This window comes from Falco punctatus (assembly GCF_963210335.1).
Source record: "Falco punctatus genome assembly, chromosome: 7".
NCBI lineage: Eukaryota > Metazoa > Chordata > Aves > Falconiformes > Falconidae > Falco > Falco punctatus.
This window is the reverse complement of record NC_137587.1, coordinates 3222996-3242987: the sequence shown is the minus strand read 5'-3', so window position 1 is coordinate 3242987 and position 19992 is coordinate 3222996. Positions and strand designations below refer to the sequence as shown.

At 49.5% G+C, this 19992-nt stretch overlaps 2 protein-coding genes across 8 annotated transcripts in view; one reads left to right on the top strand and one right to left on the bottom strand.

Annotated features, from left to right (window-relative positions):
• Window positions 1–10835, bottom strand: part of NR1H3 (nuclear receptor subfamily 1 group H member 3) — a 31764-nt gene extending 20929 nt beyond the window's left edge. For 2 of the 6 annotated variants that reach the window (XM_080395777.1, XM_080395775.1), the window contains exon 1: window positions 9808–9967. The gene's annotated coding sequence lies outside the window, so the exon portion shown is untranslated. The other 4 variants (XM_080395778.1, XM_080395779.1, XM_080395780.1 and 1 more) reach the window with 4 other exon arrangements.
• ACP2 (acid phosphatase 2, lysosomal) lies at window positions 10260–19759 on the top strand. Of its 2 annotated transcripts, none has more exons than XM_080395771.1 (11): window positions 10260–10393; window positions 10478–10573; window positions 10646–10732; window positions 13212–13364; window positions 13717–13815; window positions 13978–14067; window positions 16359–16491; window positions 16565–16653; window positions 17247–17353; window positions 17577–17752; window positions 17918–19759. In XM_080395771.1, exons 1-11 carry the CDS (start codon window positions 10283–10285, stop codon window positions 18103–18105), a joined length of 1329 nt encoding a protein of 442 aa, XP_080251897.1. In that variant the 5' UTR covers window positions 10260–10282; the 3' UTR covers window positions 18106–19759. The 2 variants fall into 2 exon arrangements, with proteins under 2 accessions (XP_080251897.1, XP_080251898.1); XM_080395772.1 differs by having other exon boundaries at window positions 17835–18107.
• Window positions 19760–19992: the final 233 nt, after the last annotated feature.

Genomic DNA, 19992 nt, shown 5'->3' with positions numbered 1-19992 from the left:
CAATAACCACCTACGTTCAAAAAGCTGTTGTTTTAAAACAGAGCTTCCATGGAAGTGGCAAGGGGGGGTGGAAAAAAGAACAGACAAAAGAGTTAGAGAAGCCTCTCTCTCCAGTCAGTGTGGACTTCCACAGGAGTACCACATGACAGAACAAAAAACCTCTCCCTTGGATCCTACATTCCTCCTCTATGACACTCAGTCCAGCAGATGCTGCAGCCTTGCTTCAGGGAACACAAGTCTGACTCATGAAGGGCTTAAGATGTCATCCCAATGCCATCTCCAAACTGAAGCAAGAGATCAGAGGAGAAAGAAAGAGGGAGGGAAAAGAGAAGGGGGAGGGCAAGAATGAATACCCAAGATAATATCCTGATAGTGGAGATGGCAGGAAAAAGGGTTAAACATAGTCCATAGAGCAATGAGAACCAACTAGCTTATGCTTACAAAACAGAACTGCAGGCCTTTTTATGCATGTAGAAAATGATGATAAATAAACACACAGCATACTCTTTACCTGATTGTTTACTTAAAAATAATTGCATCTCCACTAAACTATGCAGCAAGGGAATAACATTTCACGATCCATGTATTTTCTAGCCAAGCACCTTTATCAGCTGGCATCACGAAAAGGAAATACGCTCAGCTTCCCAGGCCATCTCAGCCCCCACCTCATCAGCATCAGTATCCTGAACTGCTGTTGACTTCTCTGAGCAGGAACATGGCCCAAACCACTGTCAACAGTGAACAACTACTAGAACAGATAAAAGCAGTAAGAAACAGCTGCAATATTTCACCAGGAAGACAAGATGACAAAGGACACAAAGCTGTGGGATGTATCACAGCAAAGTCAGGAAAAAAAAAAACCAAACAAAAAACCCACAAACTTAAAAGCCCTCAACTCCTAGCCCTTGTCCAGACCACCTTCTCTTTCAGACTGGCCTTCTCCATCCTTCAGCAGCTACGAAATAAAAGAACATGAAGAAGAGGCAAAACAGGAAAGAACAGAATCAAAGGGAGGGCTGCTTATGGTACAATAGTTTGTTCATTTTTCCGATTTCCTCCTTTCCTCCCACCCCAAGAGTACTTTCATCAGCATCCTGCATATCACCATAACTGATACAAGATTGTTTCTGGGAAACAGCCTTTTTATCATGTATCTATACAGCACTTTGTATCCAAGCACCATCCCACCTGAAAGCATCAATCAAAACAAATACTACTGCTCACAGGCAAAACAGAAACACAGTACTGGATTGCAAAACAGGCAGGAAACTCATTAAAATTCCCTTAAGGGCAGTAGGGGAAAAGTACCAATTCCCATTCACAGAAATATCATCCCTAGATGTAGCACAGAGGTCAGGAAGAAATGACAGTACTACAGAAATACCCATATAAAGAACACATTGGAGGGGTGCTGGAACAGAGTTTTAAATTCAAAGTAAGCTTGACTGTTAGTCTGTTCCTGCTCACCCATTACTGGGGATATACTTCGGCAGGTTTTGCCAACACTGCCCTTCGAAGAACAGGAGAAGAGAGACAGGAGTTCCCACCCTGCGGCAGATGTGCATATCCAGACCTAGATGGGCCAGAAGAGTGCAGTAGAGCAAGAAGAGAGATCAGAAGGGCTGTCAAGAAACATAGTGAAGACTGGCATAGGGGTGCAGGTCAGAATAAAGGACTATTAAAAGCTCTGTTGCAAAGTCAACTTGCCCTGCTTTTGACTTTACTGTTCTGGATCCTGGCCTGTACAGTCTATTTCTGCTTTGGTGGTCATTGCAACTAACCCCTTACAAGGTACGGCAACAGGAAAATAAGGAGGAGGGATTTTTTTGTTTGTTTGTTTTTATAAACCCACAGGATAGAAAGCTAGGAGAGAAGGGTTAAAGCTCTGAAAATGAGAGAAAGAGGATCTGTGTGACAGGAAGGGAGCATGTGAGAGGGCATGTGACAGGCTGTGTAGCAGAATGTGTGTGTAGATCTCATTCCCTCCGAGGCTCTTGGCCAAATGTGGAGCTGAACTTTCTGCAGACTTTGTCCTGCCAAGTCATGTTCCCTTCTCACACTGCCTGACATCACCACAAATACTCAGCTGGAAAACAGTCTGGAGCCGGACAGAGTCCACCGCTCAAACAGCGACCAGTGAAATGGCTGTGCTCACGGCACACCCACCGGATGGGAAACCAGAGCCACCGACTCTCCTCCCAGGTTATCTCCAGGAGGCCCCACCATCACCCATCCAGAAAGAGCCCTAACACGGCACAAAGAGATTGAGGGAGCTAACTGACAAGTGCTTTTCTGTTGCCCAAATAACATTGCCTGGAACAGACTGAAAGTCTGCACAAAGGTTCTAGTAGGAAAAAGCAAAATAACCTAACCATCAGATCAGACTTTGTCACAAGTGACACGCTGCAAGGAGCCCACTCCATCCCCAGCTCCAGTGCAACCCTGCCACGAGGAGAAGGAAACCATCACGCAGGACCCACGGACAAAGCAGGAGCCAGTGGTTCTGCAAAGACCAGCAGGGTCTGCCCGAAGCAAGCAAACCTTATCCTGTCAGAGCGCTCCTGTTGCCCCGCTTCTCAGAAGTGATTGAGAACCCGAGATCAGGGCTGGAAAAGGCGAGCACGTGCACGCATGTGTGGGAGCTGGCGATGGGGCTAAGCCAACAGGTGCCTGGATTTCTTATTTTGATCCTTGTATCAAGGGAGGAAGGGTGGGGATGGCTTGCCAATTCTGGGACACTGCTAAAGGCACCACCCAGAGCAAGTATCAGGGAGTAGCAGCTGGAGACGATACTGAAACAAGGGAGGACAAAGTCTGCAGTCTCTTCTTGTTTTTCCTTCAGCCTTCACCCCCAGCCTGCTGCTTAAGAGCGGCATGATAGAAAATGCCATTAAAGTACAGGTGATAGGGAGACAACTCACGTTTTCTTCAGGCAAAGGTTTCTGCTTTCTCCACTCCTGTTCTATTTTTAGAAAAACAAACAGCAACTTGGGAGCTTTCTGCAGACCAAGGGAAAATTTTTCTTCAGTCTCACATTGACCAGAAAATTAAGTCCCCTCTTCTCAGACATGCCTAGATAATAGAAGCTACATTATACAATCTATGCTTATAAGTAGTTTACATTTTAAAACACTCCTCACAACATAAGTTCCCTCTTCCTCGGCTAAAGAAGAGAGTCTGACACCTTCCTTAAAGGTCTAGCAGTGCAACCTTGCCTGTTCACATGCTGCGGGGACCTTAAATCATATCTGGGCTTCCTGCCCAGACCTGCAGATGCCGAAGAATCTGTCCTTCCTCACCAGTTCTAAACACAGAAGCCATCTTTTGAACTTCTTCCTGGCTCTTTCACAGAAACCAGAATATTATTCCTCTCCAACAGACAACTGCCAAGGGTGGGAAGCAGTCCATCGGAAGACCAAAACCACAAAGTTTGTATTTGAAGGCAAGACGACAGCTTCTCCTCCTACCCTTGGAGCAGGCAGCTGGGTGAGCTGCCCTGCCTCGGTGGCAGTGCTCATGCAAGCCAAAGCACGCTGGTGAGGAGGGCTGGCCACAGCACTGTCTGCGTGCACGCGTGTGCATGCATGTCAAGGCAAGCACCGTAAGAGCGAGTCGCAAAGGCTATTCCAGAGCAACTCCGCATACCCGCAAACATATGCACATGGGTTCCTGCAGGTAGGTGCGCAAGAATCCACTACGTGTGCATTGCTGACAGCCTGTGTGAAATCCTCCAGGAAAATTCACTAGCATGGCATGCGGAGTCCTTTGGGGGCATTTCTGTACGTCTGACCCTGGCAACTGAGGTACACTACGGAGCTGCTGCAGAAGCCTACCTCTTTGCTCTTGTTTCATAAGGGCCCTAGAAAGGCTATTTAAATTTCAAACATTTTTCCTTTAAATGGGTTTTACACACATTTTTCAAGATTACACTCATTCAATTAATTTTGTAAGTTAATGACAATTTATGATAAGGCCCAAAACAATCATTTAAACAAACACACACCCCCTGTATCCAAGCAGCACATGGTTGCTGAAGAATGCTTAAAGAGGATAATACCTAAACTTGAGAAAGTCACCAAGTCTGCAAAATCAGAATCCACTGAAGTACCATACAAATCTTTCTTAAAAAGGCAGAAAGATTAGGGTTTTTTTCAATTCACTTACTAAATTAGCTCAGTTCACTCAAAGCTGGGGGAGGCAGCATAAAACTGGGGGGAGGTGTTTCTCTCCTCCAATCTCTGATTAAAAACAGGACAAGGGAGGATGAGTTATGCTCATTCTAAGATCTGGAAGGACACAATGACCAAAAACAACCAGTTCATTTTGCTAAGTACAGATAACACTACACTGTTAAAATACGCCAGTTTTAACAGCACACACGCCAGCATGTTTTCTCTTATGTATACAGCCTGTGATTATACTCTAATTATTTTTAAAAAAAATGTGTATTTGACCTTTTTATTCAAATGCAGTTTTGTACACGTCGTGAGGAAAGAAATTATCCACCTAGTAAATAAAAATGACCATTTTCTAATGCAAAGATTTACTGTGATACAATAGCACAAATGGCTGCACATAGAAACATTGTATCGTCCTGTTTAGCAAGAATAGATGAGCCTAACCAAGCAGAATAAATCTTCCTCTTAAGAAAGCATCAAATGCAAAACAAAGTTTATATGAATTATTTAAATCACTGACTTTAATCATGATTTAAATCAGCAAGTGGGAAGCCTTGATTTAAATCAATTAACCTTGTTTGCTTCATAGTCACAGTAAAACCATCGAGGGAGGGATGACACAACTTCCATGCCCAGTTAATGTCAAGAAATTTTACAAGTACACTCGCCAGTACTTTTTTAAAACCTTAAGATAAACTACCCTTCCATGCCAGGAGACACCTACTCTCTTCTCAGTCATCTGCTTTAACAATCAGTCTGATACTCACCTAACAACTTTTATTTACATCTCACAGAGGTTTCTATGCATTCACAATACAACCTGACTCTGCAGCATGGCTTTTAAATTGCTTCAATCCTCACATCCCACGAGATAGCTCTCCTACTTCATCCTACAGGCACTAGTTTTGGTCTGTTCAAAACAAGAGTTAGATTTCTCATTCTCCACCGCTGTTCTCTTCATTTCTTCACCAGCTTCCCACTAAATAAACACTTAGGTTTTTTTCCCCTCCCTTAAACATACTGGAACGTCTGCAGTGCTCTGCTCTCCTTTGTGCACTTAGCCTTCACCCTCCCCAAACAAGACAGTTAAAAAAAGCTTGACAATGTAAAATTCAAAGCAGTTTATGAAATTATACCAAAATTGAGTATATCATCTTAATATTTTCTTTTTGACACTCAATAAAGCAAGTAATTTTGCTTTACAGGAAATCTGGTTTAGAGATCTCCAGACCTAAAACTGCAACCTACGCTGACTCCAGGGGCGTCTCCTTTTTAGTGAGGACACAAGAAAGGAATTTGTCTATGCTCCAAAAAAAATCAATAAAAGGTATTTTGTCCTGAGCAGGAAGTCACAGAACAAAAATGACACAGGACTGCTGAAGTAACCCATCATACCACTTCTAACACAGAAATTTTTAAGATCTGCCTGAAAACCGTCAGCCTTATGTAATTTAACAATATTATACACACCTCTCAAACCCAAACTGACTACAACACAGCTTCTAGCTGCTGTAAGCGCCATGAAAATGCCAAGTCAAATGTCGTACTTTTATATTAGCAGAAGTATGATCTACTGACCAAGTTCAACCTGTTTGCAGCCTAAATGCAGACCTGCACCTGTCAGCAGGACACACTCCCCTGAATTCCCTTCTAAGATGAAGTTCCTTCCCACGAAGACAGTTTCAATAGCCAAGAGGATGGGATTCTGCCTTCCTGAATTATTAGGCTGTGAGGAAAACCAGGTAACACAATACATCCTACTGCAGACCAGCAGAACATTTTCCCACAATGAAACAAGGTATCTTTGCACAGAACCAGAAGGGTTTGGGTTGGAAGAGACCTTAAAGCTCACCTAGCTCCACCCCCCTGCCATGGACTGGGACACCCATGACAGGTTTCACTTCAGTTCGGAAACACTGATTTTTCTCAAAGATTGCCAGGTCTGTAAATCTTATTACTTTGTGGGGGTGGGGTAGGGGGTGGAGAATGAAACACAGTCTGATAAGCTTTCCTATTCAACATGCAAAGACCCACACATCTGCAACAATGAGACTTTCACAGCAGCTGCTTCCAGAGCAGAAAGCAACATCATCCTTCAATGCATTCAAGACAAAGCACATTATATTCTATACTCTTCCCCGGGCAGATGGGAACACAACTTTGGAAAAACAGCAACAGTTAAAGACCTTAAATTCAAAACTTAACATTTTGAAAACAGTCAGTCTCGATAGCCATACAATCATGGACCAGATCTAATTACAAGAGACATTACTTTCGATGTCTGAGACTATCACCACTGATCAAATATTTAACAGCAGCAAAAAATTTTTCCTTCCGTTTACTGCAGAATGAGCACACTGAGTTGTAACGACTAATCCTAGGGAAAGCATCTTTCGGGGGGGGGGGGGGGGGGGGGGGCGGGGGGGCGAAAGTCACAGCAATCAAATGCACTTTAATGCACTGGAAACACAACTTTTCCTGCAGGTGTGAGATCAGGATAAGGCAGTAAAATCACGCTCTGTACTTGTATGGCTGCACGCCTGCTCCGCGCACCCTCTGCCTGCCTCCTCACTGCACAGCCAGCTGGTAAAGGAAACATGCTGACAAGGCGCAGAGCTGCGGCAGCAGTAACTGGAAACAACTAACAACGGTAATCCAAGGCACACAGCCAGGACACGCTAAATCTGTGATAAAGTTTCCTATTTCTTACTTTTTTAGATTACGCAATTTATATATGTAGTCCCTACTATGGTACTTCTCCTTGCACAAGTAGCTGCAGGTTTCCTCCAACAGCTACAGAACTCCCAAGCAGCTCTGCAACAACACATGTTCTGTCCTACTCGAGACTGGTTTAGGTTTATTCCCCCCACCTTTTATTTTGCAGGAGCGGGAGGGAGGGAGGAGGTTGTTAATTATTTTCACCCTTGCTTTTCTCCTGCAAATGCTGGCCTTCCCATACGAAGAGGGATGCATGGGTGCATATGCATGTATGAGAAAGAAACAGCATTGAATTCAGCACTAGATTTCAAAAAGGTGATACACCAGGAAGCCAGTCAGCTTGCCCTCACAAGGCTTGCTGCAGCAGTGACCTGGTGACCGTGCCACAGATGCGATAGCAGAGAAGCACAGCAAGGCCAAACTCCATCTGTCCTGGCACAATGCATACCGCGTCCAATGCCCTCTTTCCACAGCCCAAAGGAAAGAAAGGCTGAGCTCAGCAACGCTTGGCTGACATTTTCAACCTGCATTTGCTTCCCTAACTAAATGATATTTTTTTCTATTTATACTTCGGCAGGGGGGTTAAGTCTTGATTAAGACTCACTTACTCCACAAACCAAGTCTGCCACTCAATAAATGAAGCAAAAACCAGCTTTTCTTCTGTCCTCAAGTACCTTGGAATGAACACCAGACCTATGAGGACTCTTCCCTACAAACATAACCTGCAGTCATAGCCAGAAACTGGCTGACACGCAATGAGCCAAACAGTTAGTCAGAAACTCACGTGTTGGAGACTCCCTCAAAAAAGCCTTGCAGTGAAGGACCCAGCTGTCCCTTCAGGAAAAAGACAACAGAGGGATGAAGTTTCAGGAGATAAGGTATTTCTCTTTCACCAGAGATCCAAGGTTTGCTTCCAGCCCATGACAAAATACCTGTCTTGGCAAATCTGCAGACCTTCGCACAACAAGCATCAGTGAAATGGCACAACAAAGAGTCATCACCAAAGTTACCTTTAAACGGCCCCACGCACACTGACAGTTGCGGAGCCAGCTTTGCACCCTAGAAAGCTCACAAACTGGGTTGACAATATGCAAAGGTGCACGAGACAGAGAAACACAGAGCTGAGTGGAGGAGACGAGGGAAGAGGAAAGCCAACAAGTTACCACAAAGCAAGTAAGCAACTCCATGCTGCACCTGACAGCATCTCTGGAGACAGCAAACAGAAATCCGGGCATGGTAACAGCCACAAGTAACCGGTACCCCCTCCCTAAACGCCTGTGCAAACTTGCTGCATCCCTCCAGCCGCTGCTGCTGCCCCTTCCCCGCTCCCTTTAGCGGAGGGACCCTCTCCAACGCTGCGACTACGCAAGCCCCGCCAGCCCGAGCCGGCAGGCCCCTCACCGCGCCAGGCAGCGAGCCCCGGGCCGACCCCGGGGAACAGGCCGCCGCCGCCCCGCTTCCTTCCAGTGCCCTCCAGCCCGGAGACCCGCTGCGAGTCACGGCCACGCGAGGCGGCCGGGCAGCAGGAGGCGGCGGCCGCCACCCCCACCGCCAGAACCGCGGAGGCCCGTTACCGGCGCGGCCCCGGTGCCCCGGCTGCCGGCAGGAGGGCCGGCCGGGCCCCGCGCTGCTCCCGGCGGAGCTGCCGTGATGTCACGCGTGGCGCAGCCCCACGTCACGTGCAGGCGCCGCCGGCCCCGCCCCCCGTGAGGCCGCGTGGGGGCTGGAGGCCGCTTGTCCCGTCCCCCACCACCACCCCCAGATCATCGCAATTAAACCCTGCCTGCTAATGACGGGTCACCGGAACGGCGGCCCACGGGCGCGTTCAGCGCCTTGTCCCACGCTCGTCCCAGCCCGCAGCCTCCGCTCCGGGAGGCGCAAAACCGGCGGGAGGGCGACAGACCCGCAGGTCCCCGCAGCCACGACGCCCCGTCTCTGCCCGCACAGAACCTTTTCTTCCCGGCAAGAACCCCAGCGGCACGGCGTCAGCAAAAAGTAACACAACTTCGTGCGTTCCTAGAGACCAGAAATAGCGTTAATTGAAACGCACTACGCATTCAAGCACGAGCAAATTAAACGCATTATTCCATCCTGCTGAACTTTGTGCATTACACCCAGCGTGCGCTGGCAATAACCCCTTGCCTCATAAATAATTCAGCGCTCTAAGACATTACACGCCTAGCGTGCTAAGGCCGCAAAGCTTCGAGCAAATAAACACATACAAACGAGACGGGGTTTGAGCCACTGGGCCTCACGACTCCAAGATTTCTTTGCGAACACCGGTGCCGTGTTTCCGTCCTTCCGTAAATAAGAAAAGGACAGCTGGGAAGCCCTGGAACTACCTGCCTCCAGCGCTCGCAGGTGGAGAGTAGCGCTACACAGCGCACAACTCGCCTGGCCACCCGTGAGTTTTCCCTCTAAATGGCACCTACCGGATCCCCGGCCAAGGACCCAGCGGGGCGGCAGAGGCCGGGTTTCCCCACCGGTTGGCCGGCCCGCACAGCACGGGGACTGCCGCGGGGGGCACGGAGCCGAGAGAGGGGCCGGAGCCGCGGGGGGAGCCGGAGCCGCGGGCAGCAGCGGCGGCAGCGGAGCCACCCTCAGGCTGGCTCAAGGGATGAGACGATTAAGGACCCGCGGCGGCAGCCCAGCCGCGCTGTGCGCGCCCGCACGTCCCCTGCTGCTGTCACGGAGCCGTCCGGCCTGGGAGGGATCCCCGAGCCCAAGCGTTACCCGTTACGGCTTTACCCGGGAGCCGCCGGGCGACGCGGGAACACCGCGAACCGCCCCCCCCCCCCCCCCTTCCCGAAAGCAGCAGCCGGCGCGGCCGAGGCAGGCACCGAGGGTACCGCTCCCTCGCCCGCCGAACGCAACGCGGCGGAGCCCCCCGCTCCCGCCCCCCGCCCAGCACCTGCGTGGCTGCGGCCCGCGGGCCGGCGTTACCCGCGGCAGGCCCGACCCGGCCGTGCGGCGGCTCCTCGGCGGGCCCGGCGCTCCCGCAGCAGGCCGGCGGGCTGAGCGGGCCGCCCCGCCGCCAGGCCCCGCCTCAGCCCGGCGGGAGGAGCCCCCCGTGGGCCCCGCCCCTTCCCCGCCCGGCCCCGCCGAGCTCTGCGGGGCCGCCCCGCGCCTGCCGGGCTGGCCGAGGGGCGCCCGGCCCGGCGGCGGGGACAGCATGCCGTGAAGCCCCCGGGGCCGCCCCGCCCCAGCCCTCACCGGCCCCCGCCGCCCGGGCCCGGCCGCGCAGGCGCACTGCTCGCGGGAAGCTGTGAGGCGGCTTCCCGCGCCCTGTGCCGCGGAGCTTCCGCTGTGCTGTGGTGAACTGTATCCGTGCGCGCCCCCGGCCGCTTCGTTCCGTTCCGCTCCGCGGGGCCGTGAGGGGAGGTGTCATGGCGGCCTCTGCGGCGGGGTGCGGCTGGGGAGGCGCCGTCCTGCTCCTGCTGGCGCTCTGCCTCCAGCCGCCGCCCGCCCGGCCCCGTAGCCTCCGCTTCGTTACGCTGGTGAGGGGGAAGGGGGGCGGCGGGCGGCGGCCGGGCCGGGCCGGGCCGGGCAGTGGGCCCGGTGTGACGCGGTGCCGCCCGCAGGTGTACCGGCACGGAGACCGCTCGCCCATCAAGGCCTACCCGCGGGACCCCTTCCAGGAGGCCGCCTGGCCCCAGGGCTTCGGGCAGCTCACGCAGGTGCGGCGGGGGCCGCGGCGGGCGGGGGCCGGCCGGGGCCGGGGCCGCCGGTAACGTGCCGTGCCGTTGCAGGTGGGGATGCGGCAGCAGTGGGAGCTGGGCCAGGCCCTGCGGCGGCGTTACCGCGGCTTCCTCAGCAGCACGTACCGGCGGCTGGAGGTCAGTGTCGGCGGGGAAGGGCGCTCCGTGCCGCCCGAGGGCCCGGGCGGGCAGCGCCGCGGGCGGCTTCTTTCGGAGGGGAAACGCCGGCGCCGCGCTTCGTCTCTGAAGTGTTTTTTGTTTCCCGGCCCGTTCCCACCGCAGGCTGCCGAGCTGGAGAAGAGAGGCTGGGCGCGGGCTCGGTGGGGAGCCGGGCCGGGGCCGGGGGAACGGAGCGGCAGCGCCTCAGGGCGGCCCCGGCTGTCGGGGGGGATGGGGGGCGGGCAGCAGCCGCGCCGCAACAGCACCGCTGTGAGACTGGCAGCCGCCTGCTCAAGCCAAGGGAGCAAACCAGGGCTACTGTGTTGTTCCTGATACTTGTTTCTTACTCGAGATTGTGAGATTATTTTTTTGTGTGTGTGATATCAGCTGACAAGAATGCAACCTGCGTTTGCCCAGCCCTCCCCAGTGCACATCAGGTACAATCCCATGGGATTCTGTCCATATACGCAGTACTGCCCAACTAGAAGTGAGCCTCTCACTTGTTTCCACCTGTAAAGTCTTAACAGCTTCAGTCCCCCAAAGCTATTAGTTTTCCTTTCTGTCTCTTGGATGTTGCTACACTTTATAATAGACCTTGTGAAACTGGCATGTTTCTTTTATTTAAAATTTACAGAGCCCTTGTGGAACCATGTGCTAAGCACAGTGGGAAATTTGAAAGATCAAAGAAAGTAAGGAAAATCTCCCCAAATACCCCTGCTGGTCGATCAAAGAGGTGTGAGTCAACCAGAACATGAGCAAGTGCTGTGAAGAGAGGCACGCACATGGTTCAGATGGACAGCGGGCAGTCAAGACCCCTTGTCTCACAACTGGCTCTGCATCGGTTCAGTTACTTTATCTGAGCTCACTTTGGGTGATTGATCAGATAGGGGAAACTGAGAATCCCCTTACAATTTTGTCTCTATTTCCCCCCTTTTTGGGCTCCCCAGTAAACACCCAGCTTGTCATAGTTCAGATTACATCCCTTCTTTGACATTTGCTTCATCAACAAAATTTCCAGTGTCAGCTCAAACACAGATCCTTTAACCTTCCTCAGTAGTTCCTTTCCAAACATACTTCGCTCTTGTAATGCTTTTGCCAGCTGAAACTGTTTTCTTTCTCTTCCTTGGGAAGGGAAAAACAAACCAAAGCATATGCAAACAAAGGCTGTTCTGCTAACCAAGCCCAAACCCCTGCTCAAGTTGAGCAACCTCCCTTATAAGAAATGTTGCCTCTGGGTGACACCATGTAACCATCTGTCACCTGACTCAGCGACAAGCTGGAGCCCTGGCAAAAGGTGCTGAAGAAAGCATGTACACTTAGGGCTTAATTGGTTTTTACAACGCTTCTAGAATTAGATCCTTATCTTTTAAAATACTTCCTTTCTATTTCTTCAGAGTTTACAGAGGATGAAAGCAATCCTGTCCAGTGAGTACAGGGTCAGTTGTTTTCAAGCCACATTTAAGAGGTAAAAGTGGGTAGAAATTGTCAGAGAAAAGACTTTTTTTTTGCCCCCCCTCATGACTGCCAGGTTTTGAGATACACTTCACATGGGAGATGCCATACAGAGTGAGCATATGTATTTTTTCTTATGTTTCTCTCTACTCAGTTAACATAAAAAAAAAAAACCAAAAACAATCTTGACATTGTATTTCAGTCTTCTGGCTTTTTATTCCTGTTTCAGATTCAACATGCTGTTTCCTAGGACATTCTTTCATGACTCCCTATGTGTTCCTCTTGTTTTTTTCACTGGTTTCTCTCCAGTCTCCCCCTAACTGTTTTCAGTACACAGATACCAAAATTTTGCTATTTTGACCTTCTGAACTCATCTATTTTTCTCATTTCTCTTGTTTTCTGGCTCAGATCTATCTCTCTCTGAGCTCCAGAACGATAAGCCTTGGCCCATTAATCCCAAGAGCCCACAATGATCAAACAAACCCCAGCTCCCCCTTTTGTTCCTCTCCTGTTGGTTAGATCACTCTTGTCTTCATTTCTTAGATGGAAAAACCGAGGCCTGGAGAAGCCACTTTTTCTCACGAGCACAGCAGGTCGTTCCTAGAACCGAGAACTGAATGCAGTAATTTTCCCCAGTCCTGCTCTGTAAATATAGCACATTTCCTATCTGTGCCCATCGTTAGATGCATCTCTGTCTTGCTCTTCTGTGACTCTTCCTCATATTCAGTCTCCTTTCTCTCCGTAACCTCTGCCCAGTGCATCTGGCTATCCCACTGGTGCAGAACAGACTGCTCCGGTATCATGCACCAAATTGGCTTTGTGACCGTCCTTACAGTTTTGCCGAGGCCGACATCTACAGGTTCAGTCACTTCAGCTCCGGCTATCCCGTTGTCCGTGAGCAGCTGCAGGGCGCTTGGCAATGTTCCTCAGTGAGTGTATCGTCCTGCATCCAAGCGTCACCACTTATAGCAGCGTTACTAATGGTGTGCTGTCCCTCTCCTGGCAGATCTTCATCCGCAGCACAGACTATGATCGGACGCTGATGAGTGCGGAGGCCAATCTGGCAGGCCTGTATCCCCCAGAGGGACAACAGATCTTCAACCCTAACATCTCCTGGCAGCCTATCCCTGTGCACACGGTGCCCGAGTCAGCTGAAAGGGTAAGTTAGTCTCAGGGATATGTACTGACTACTCAAGTGGTGTATTCTGCTGACTTCTCCAAAAGTCTTTGCTTCAGTCTTGATTCACGTTGTCTTGCACTTCTTCTGGGACCTACCTTGTAGAGGTTGTTCTTAGAACAAGGCAAGAATTCAGGGGCCGTGTTCACTCAACATGTTAGCCGTGACACCTCCGTGGACCACACACGATCTGGAGTATGTTAGAAGGCGGTACTTGAGGCTGTTTATAGATGCATCCTGCTAGTCAGGGTTTCACTACAGATGCGTGTGTTGACTGCAAATTCTGTACTTCAGTCTTCTCGGTGACCTAGCTGCTCTTGTTGTCTCTGCCCAGCTACTGAAGTTTCCTTTGACCCCCTGTCCGCGGTATGAACAGCTACAGAATGAAACACGGCACTCAGCAGAATACATAAATAAGACCAAAGAGAATTGGGTAAGTGACTGTTTGCATGAGATAAGGTGGTCTTAGGCTCGTAGTTAAAGTATTATCACCTCTGTATAATCAGAGCTCTGAGAAAAGGGCAGGAATGCCTGCACATGAGATACGGTATGAGATCAGAAAATTGAAGGCCTTTCTCTTTTCTCATACCTACAGCAATTCCTGCAGATGGTGGCAAATGAGACTGGGATCCGGGATGTCTCTCTGGAGTCTGTTTGGAGTGTGTATGACACGCTGTTCTGTGAAGTAAGTTTGGCCATCATCATACAGCCATGCGAATTAGGTCTTTAGGACTCACTGGATTTGGTAGAGAATTATTTTGCAAAATCCCATAAAACAACTTTTCACCATTCCCACTCAATGGTTAGAAGTAATGTTCTAATTTCAGAATAATAAGTTTCTACTCACTAGAGACATGTGCCCGGGGTTACCTGCTTTTGCAACCTATAACCTCCCACTTTGTAGCTTAGATATATATCGTGCCAGAGCCAGAAAAAGTCCCACCTGAATAATAAATACTTCTTTGGAAAGTCACTAGAAAATGACCGCAATCCAAAACCTTTAGTCTCTGTGAACAGGTCTGAGTTCAGTTAGGTAGAAACAAGATCTCTGGAAACCGAAGAAATGTTAACTTTATGATTTAAGTTGGGAGCATAAATTAGGACTCATCCTGGTTCTATCTCTACCTGTCTCTTGCTTTTAGATCAATTGCTTTTCTTTCTGTGCTTCTGTTAGTGCCATGTCTAAAAGAAAAGAGTGGTCTTCTAGGTTAAGTAGGGTTCACCCCATCTGGTTTTTGACCTATTATAAAGTCCTTTGCCAGAGAAAGACTGTAGAGACTGGTGTCACCCTTCTACTGCCTGGGGTGGGGCACCAAACTCTCTATGCGCGTGGAGTTCTGTTGAAAGCACATCTCCTGAAGGCTAAAACAAAATCCCAAATCAAGCTAGTTCTGCTGCGATAACGCTAGAGCAAAGGTCATGTATCCAGGAGACTTACAGTTGTTGCACACAGGTTTATTTGTGTATAACTAAACAGCACAATGAAGGAAACTGGAGAGATGTTTCCTGTCACACTAGCTAATTGTGGAAGAAGCAGTAAACCCAGGTGTTTGATGCTGTCTCATGCTAATTCTATGGAGGCGCAAGACTGCTTAGCTTACTGGCAGTGGTATGCAAGGGTAGGGACTACTTTGGGGACAGAAAAGATAAATCTGCATGGAATTGCACGTTGCTATGTGAAGTAGCAGCTTGAGTTGCTGCAAGCTGAGAATATTCCAGTCCAGAGCTGCATTGCACTATGTAAATTTGCCCTTTGTATCACAAACCTGATCTCCCATCTTGTAACAATCACAGTGAAGCAACTTCTGTCAGCAACAAAAAGTCTTTTGGTCAGAGAGATCAAGAATTTCAGATCTTCTTCATTTTCAAGAGTTGCTTGATGAGCTTGCAAATTGGGCCTGGAAGGCCAGCTGACAAATCACTGTAATCCCACAGAACTTGGAGAATAGCTTGCTGCCCCCAAATGGAAGCAGAATGTTCTGAGGAAGGGGAGTTTTACTTCAAAACTATACCATTAGGCTGATCAGACTCTTCAGCTGCTTTGGGCTTCCCCCTTTTTTTCTAACCCATACAAACGGTGTCCTGAAGAGAAGGATTGTGTTTCTCACCCAAGCCACTAGATTCATTCTACCATCTGGATGGAGAAGATAAAAAAAGTCCAAGAAACAGCTGAACTTACTAGCTGTTCTCTTTTCAAATTAATAAAAAACTAACTCAATGTCTTAAGTTGCTGGTGGGAGTTTCTCCAAACCACTCAGATAGAATGGGCCCTTAAGGATATTCAACCTCATCTCCTGGCAGTTTAGTGGGATGTGGCCTAGAAAATTGCCCCGAGTAATGCCAGGGAACCACAACTGCTGTTTTTTCTATCAGTGCAACTAGTCTTTTCTTGTAATGGGTTGGCTGCAAAGCAAATTCTTCTCTTGGTTCCCAGTTCTATGTATTCTGGGTTTGAGTACTGGGGCTTTGCCAGTGGTGCATCCCAGTGTTACATCAGCAGAGCGCTTGCTGACTTTCTCCAATATCCTTCAGTGGCCCTCAGAGCCTCTGGGGAAACCATGCTGCAGGTACACCAGCAACCTTGAGTTGGTGCTTTCTCACTTACCTTTTTTTTCTTTTTTTTTTTTTTTCCACTGCATGCCATCTGCAGGGCAGAATCAGCCTCATGTAAACACCCTAAGATTACTGTTACTGGTGTTACGACATAGCCCTGCACTCCAGTTGTGCTTTCACAGAAATGTAGCTCCTAGATTTTAATCTTTATGCTTCATATTAAGTAGTTTCTGAAACAACATTACACCCCACATCATATATTCTTTGTATGCAGCACGGCAGCGTAAGGACAGAAGCATAAATAGGGAAGGGAAATACTTAAACTAACATAAGAAATGAGTAGCAGTATGGGTAGGACTCCCATTCTCTGATGAACCTGCGATCCGTGCTACCTGCAGATGAGTATTCTGTTTCTCTTTCTAGCAAGCACACAAAATGGATTTGCCTGTATGGGCGACACCAGATGTCATGACTCAATTGAGGCAACTTAAAGACTTCGGTTTTGAATTTCTGTTTGGGATCCACAGTCGGGTAGAAAAAGCTCGTCTGCAAGGCGGTGAGTGCACCGGGGAGGGAGCTTCCTGCTGCTGTTTAGTTTTTGCCTCTTAACAGCTGTTCCCTTTCCTCAGGGGTCCTGCTGGGTCACATAAGGAAAAACCTAACAAAAGCAGCAAATGTTTCTGCCCACCAGAACCTGAAACTACTTGTGTATTCAGCGGTAAGTCAGAGCTTGGGGGCTACCTTTTACCCATCTCCTCTTCACAGGGGCTTGGTGATAGTTCTTCCCCTTTCTGCCTTCTCTACAGCCCATGCAGGATCAAGACGTGCATCTTTGCCTCTGGCTGGGTGGGATGTGCAGTTTCTGGCATCATTCCTCTGGGGCCCCTGAGGAAAATTCCCACCCTGCACTTTGTTCCCGTTAGCTGAGGCTTGTGAATGAGACTGGCAGACTTTGTATTTATTTGGTGGATGTGGGGGTGCTTATGGATGTGATGGTTCAGCAGTGTAGATGCGGAGTCATCCCCTCCTTCCCGGCAGCCTCCTGACTGGAAAGTCCAGCGTCTCTCCCACGTTCCTCCCTACATACCAATTCTTAAAGAACAATGCAGGATAATATATGGCTGTGTTTCACTTCCTCCCCTTCTCTGGCACCCTCACAGATCACCGCACTAGCTGTACAGTTCCTCTCCCTTCCTCTAGATGGGAGTCACAGAGGTGACATCCCCTCGGCACAGCCCTGTCTGTTACGGTCTGAGCTGCCCTGCCACATCCCTAAGGGTGACTGATTTGGTTTTTTTCCCTCTTTCTCAGCATGACACCACACTTGTGGCACTGCAGATGGCTCTAGATGTCTACAACAAGATTCAAGCACCATACGCCTCATGTCATTTATTTGAGCTGTACCAAGAGGATGATGGGTGAGGGCTGCAGTAAAGACATCTGCTGTGATTTCACCTCAAGGGTTAGACACCTAGGCTAGGCTCCACCCTAGGGGGATGCAATCTTGCTCCTAGTGGCAGACTCTTAGGAGGAAAACTACCACCAAAATAAAGGAAAGGGTGTGCGCACTAAGTTTCTGGGAAGGGATGACTTCAGCTGGAGAAAAAACCAAACAAACATCTAGCTGTGGTTTTTTTTCAGTAACTTCTCTGTGGAGATGTTTTTCCGGAACGAGAGTGGGAAAGAACCTTTCCCACTGACAATCCCTGGCTGCCAGCATAAATGCCCACTGCAAAGGTTCTTGGAACTCACCGATCCTGTTGTTCCCCAGGACTGGGAGCAGGAATGCCAGGTGGCAGGCAGCATGCACGACACAGGTGAGCCCAGGCTGGAGCAGAGCACGGCAGACGGGGAAAGCTTGGTCGATACCCTGTTGACCACTTGTTTTCTTCCTTGCAGAACTGTTTGTGGGTCTGGCTGTGTGTGGATCCATTCTCCTTCTCCTTATAATCCTCCTCTTGACTATACTCTTTCGCATACAGTCTCAGCCCCCCGGTTACCGGCACGTTTCCAACGAGGGAGAAGAGCAGGCCTGAAAGTTGCTGCAACTCCTTCCCAGACAGTAGGAGGGAGCAGCCTCACCCCGGAGGATCACTGGGCACCTTCAGTTACTGAGCGTTCTTCTCCTTTGGCCATTGCTTCCCAGAATGAAGCTGGACTTGATTTTTGAATGTTTTCTAAAGGTGACATCCCAGAGACAGAGACCTGAGCTCCTCTGATGGAAATGACACTGTAATTCTGAAGCCAGTACACTGCGTGGTGCCCCCAGTCCCCGTACAGCCTACCTAGTCTGGGATTCCCAACGTGGCCAGTTGGAGCTGGTCAAGTTTTCCTCCTTTCAAGTGATTGTGAATGTTACCACTCACCATGACTGCGGCAGAGGGGCACGTGCCCCCCTCAGCTGCCACATCCACTGCAGTCAGGAGGTGCGTCTCTTCAGTGTCAGCGCGCTTCGAGTGCTTTTCTGTCAAGCCATTGGGTTGGTGATGGTAGGAAGGCTGGGCTTGGAGCAGAGCGTGCAGCTCGCCAACGATGCACCGAGACTCACCTGCTGTCCATGCAGAGGGAACTGCTGCAGATGGTGGCAGACAATGGAAAGGGTTTCTTGAGGTCACTGCCAAGTAGTTGCTGCTGGCAACTGGTCTTTTTCCCCCTCCTCCTTACACTGTGGTTCAAGAGAGGACTGGCCTGGAATCAGGACAAGATTCAAAACCTGGCAGTAGTTTCTAGGACTCAGCTCAGCGTAGGTTACGTATGATCCAAAGAAGCTCAAAGAGCTTCATCAGAGAGATTAATTCCTGGGATCATAGCAAACCTGCACCCAATTTCTTGTGTAATGTTGGCTCTAGAAAGGAGTCCCCGTAGATAAGAAACCTTGGCCCTATCTGTAAAGATTCAGCCTTTGGATTTGACTTCCCCGCCTCTGAACCTCCAGTACCTATTACAGGGACTGTTGAGTGCTGCAGGCAGCCCACAGTTCAGCTGTGAGCCCAAGGAAGATGCTTTACTAGCAGAAGGTTTTTATGCTGTAATTAAAGAGATGTAGCAGAGCTCTTTACCTAAGACTAGATCAAATGCCAGGTTCTGTAGTTTTTCTTCCCATCTTCCCTACTGGACGGACGACAAACAAAAAACCATTAAGGGTTAGAGTCTGCAGGTGACTGTGGATCCCATTATTTGCCACGCTTTGGCTTTTTGTCCAAAGCGTGATCCTTTCTCCAGGCTGGCCCCTCTGTGCACGCTGCAGCTGCTGCGGGGAACTTGATGCCAAGTGCTCACCACCTGCCTTGCAGCTTTTGGCAGAAAAGTAGACTGCAGCAGGCACCAGAAGCACAGGCTCTTCACATGGTGATGCTGCACATTCACTTCCCACTTTTGCTTCCCTTTCTGTGCAGTTCCCTTCCCCTCTTGGCGGCAGAAGCCAGTCCTTAGGTTACAGACGTTTCCTTTTCTTCCCCTATGGAGTACCGTGGGGACTTTTCCCTACACCATAATCGGCATCTCCCAGCATGGGAACTCTAAAATCAGCAGAAGCAGCTTGCTGGTCTCAGCATCTTCCTCACCTTTTTGTCCTCTGGAGATACAACCTCAGTCTCCTGCACAGCAAGACAGTCATAAGGAAAAAGCCACTGCCTGTGAGAACAGGCACAAGAAAGAGGTAATAGTGCATTTAAGAGGACCAGACCTGTAATTTTTAAAGGTAGCAGATTTTGCACACACAGGGAAAAGGTTTCTATGATGATTTAGACGTTTTGACTGTGAATGACCTTCTGTAATTGTTCCAATACATTTCATTATTAAAATAAAATTCACACTGAACGCTACTCCTCTTCTTCTCCAAGAGTTCACAGGGCTCGCACCAGCTGGAAAACAGGCAGAGCTTACTGCAGTGCATCCCCTCACTGATTCCCTCCTGTACAATCCCACTTACAGCGGGGGGAGAATTGATAGAAGCTGGTTCTGACTGTAGCAGCCATGTGCAGATACAGCTTAAAATGCAACCCGCCAGCTTGGAAGGGTCCGTTGCAGACAGTACTACAACTGGTATTGCCACCGG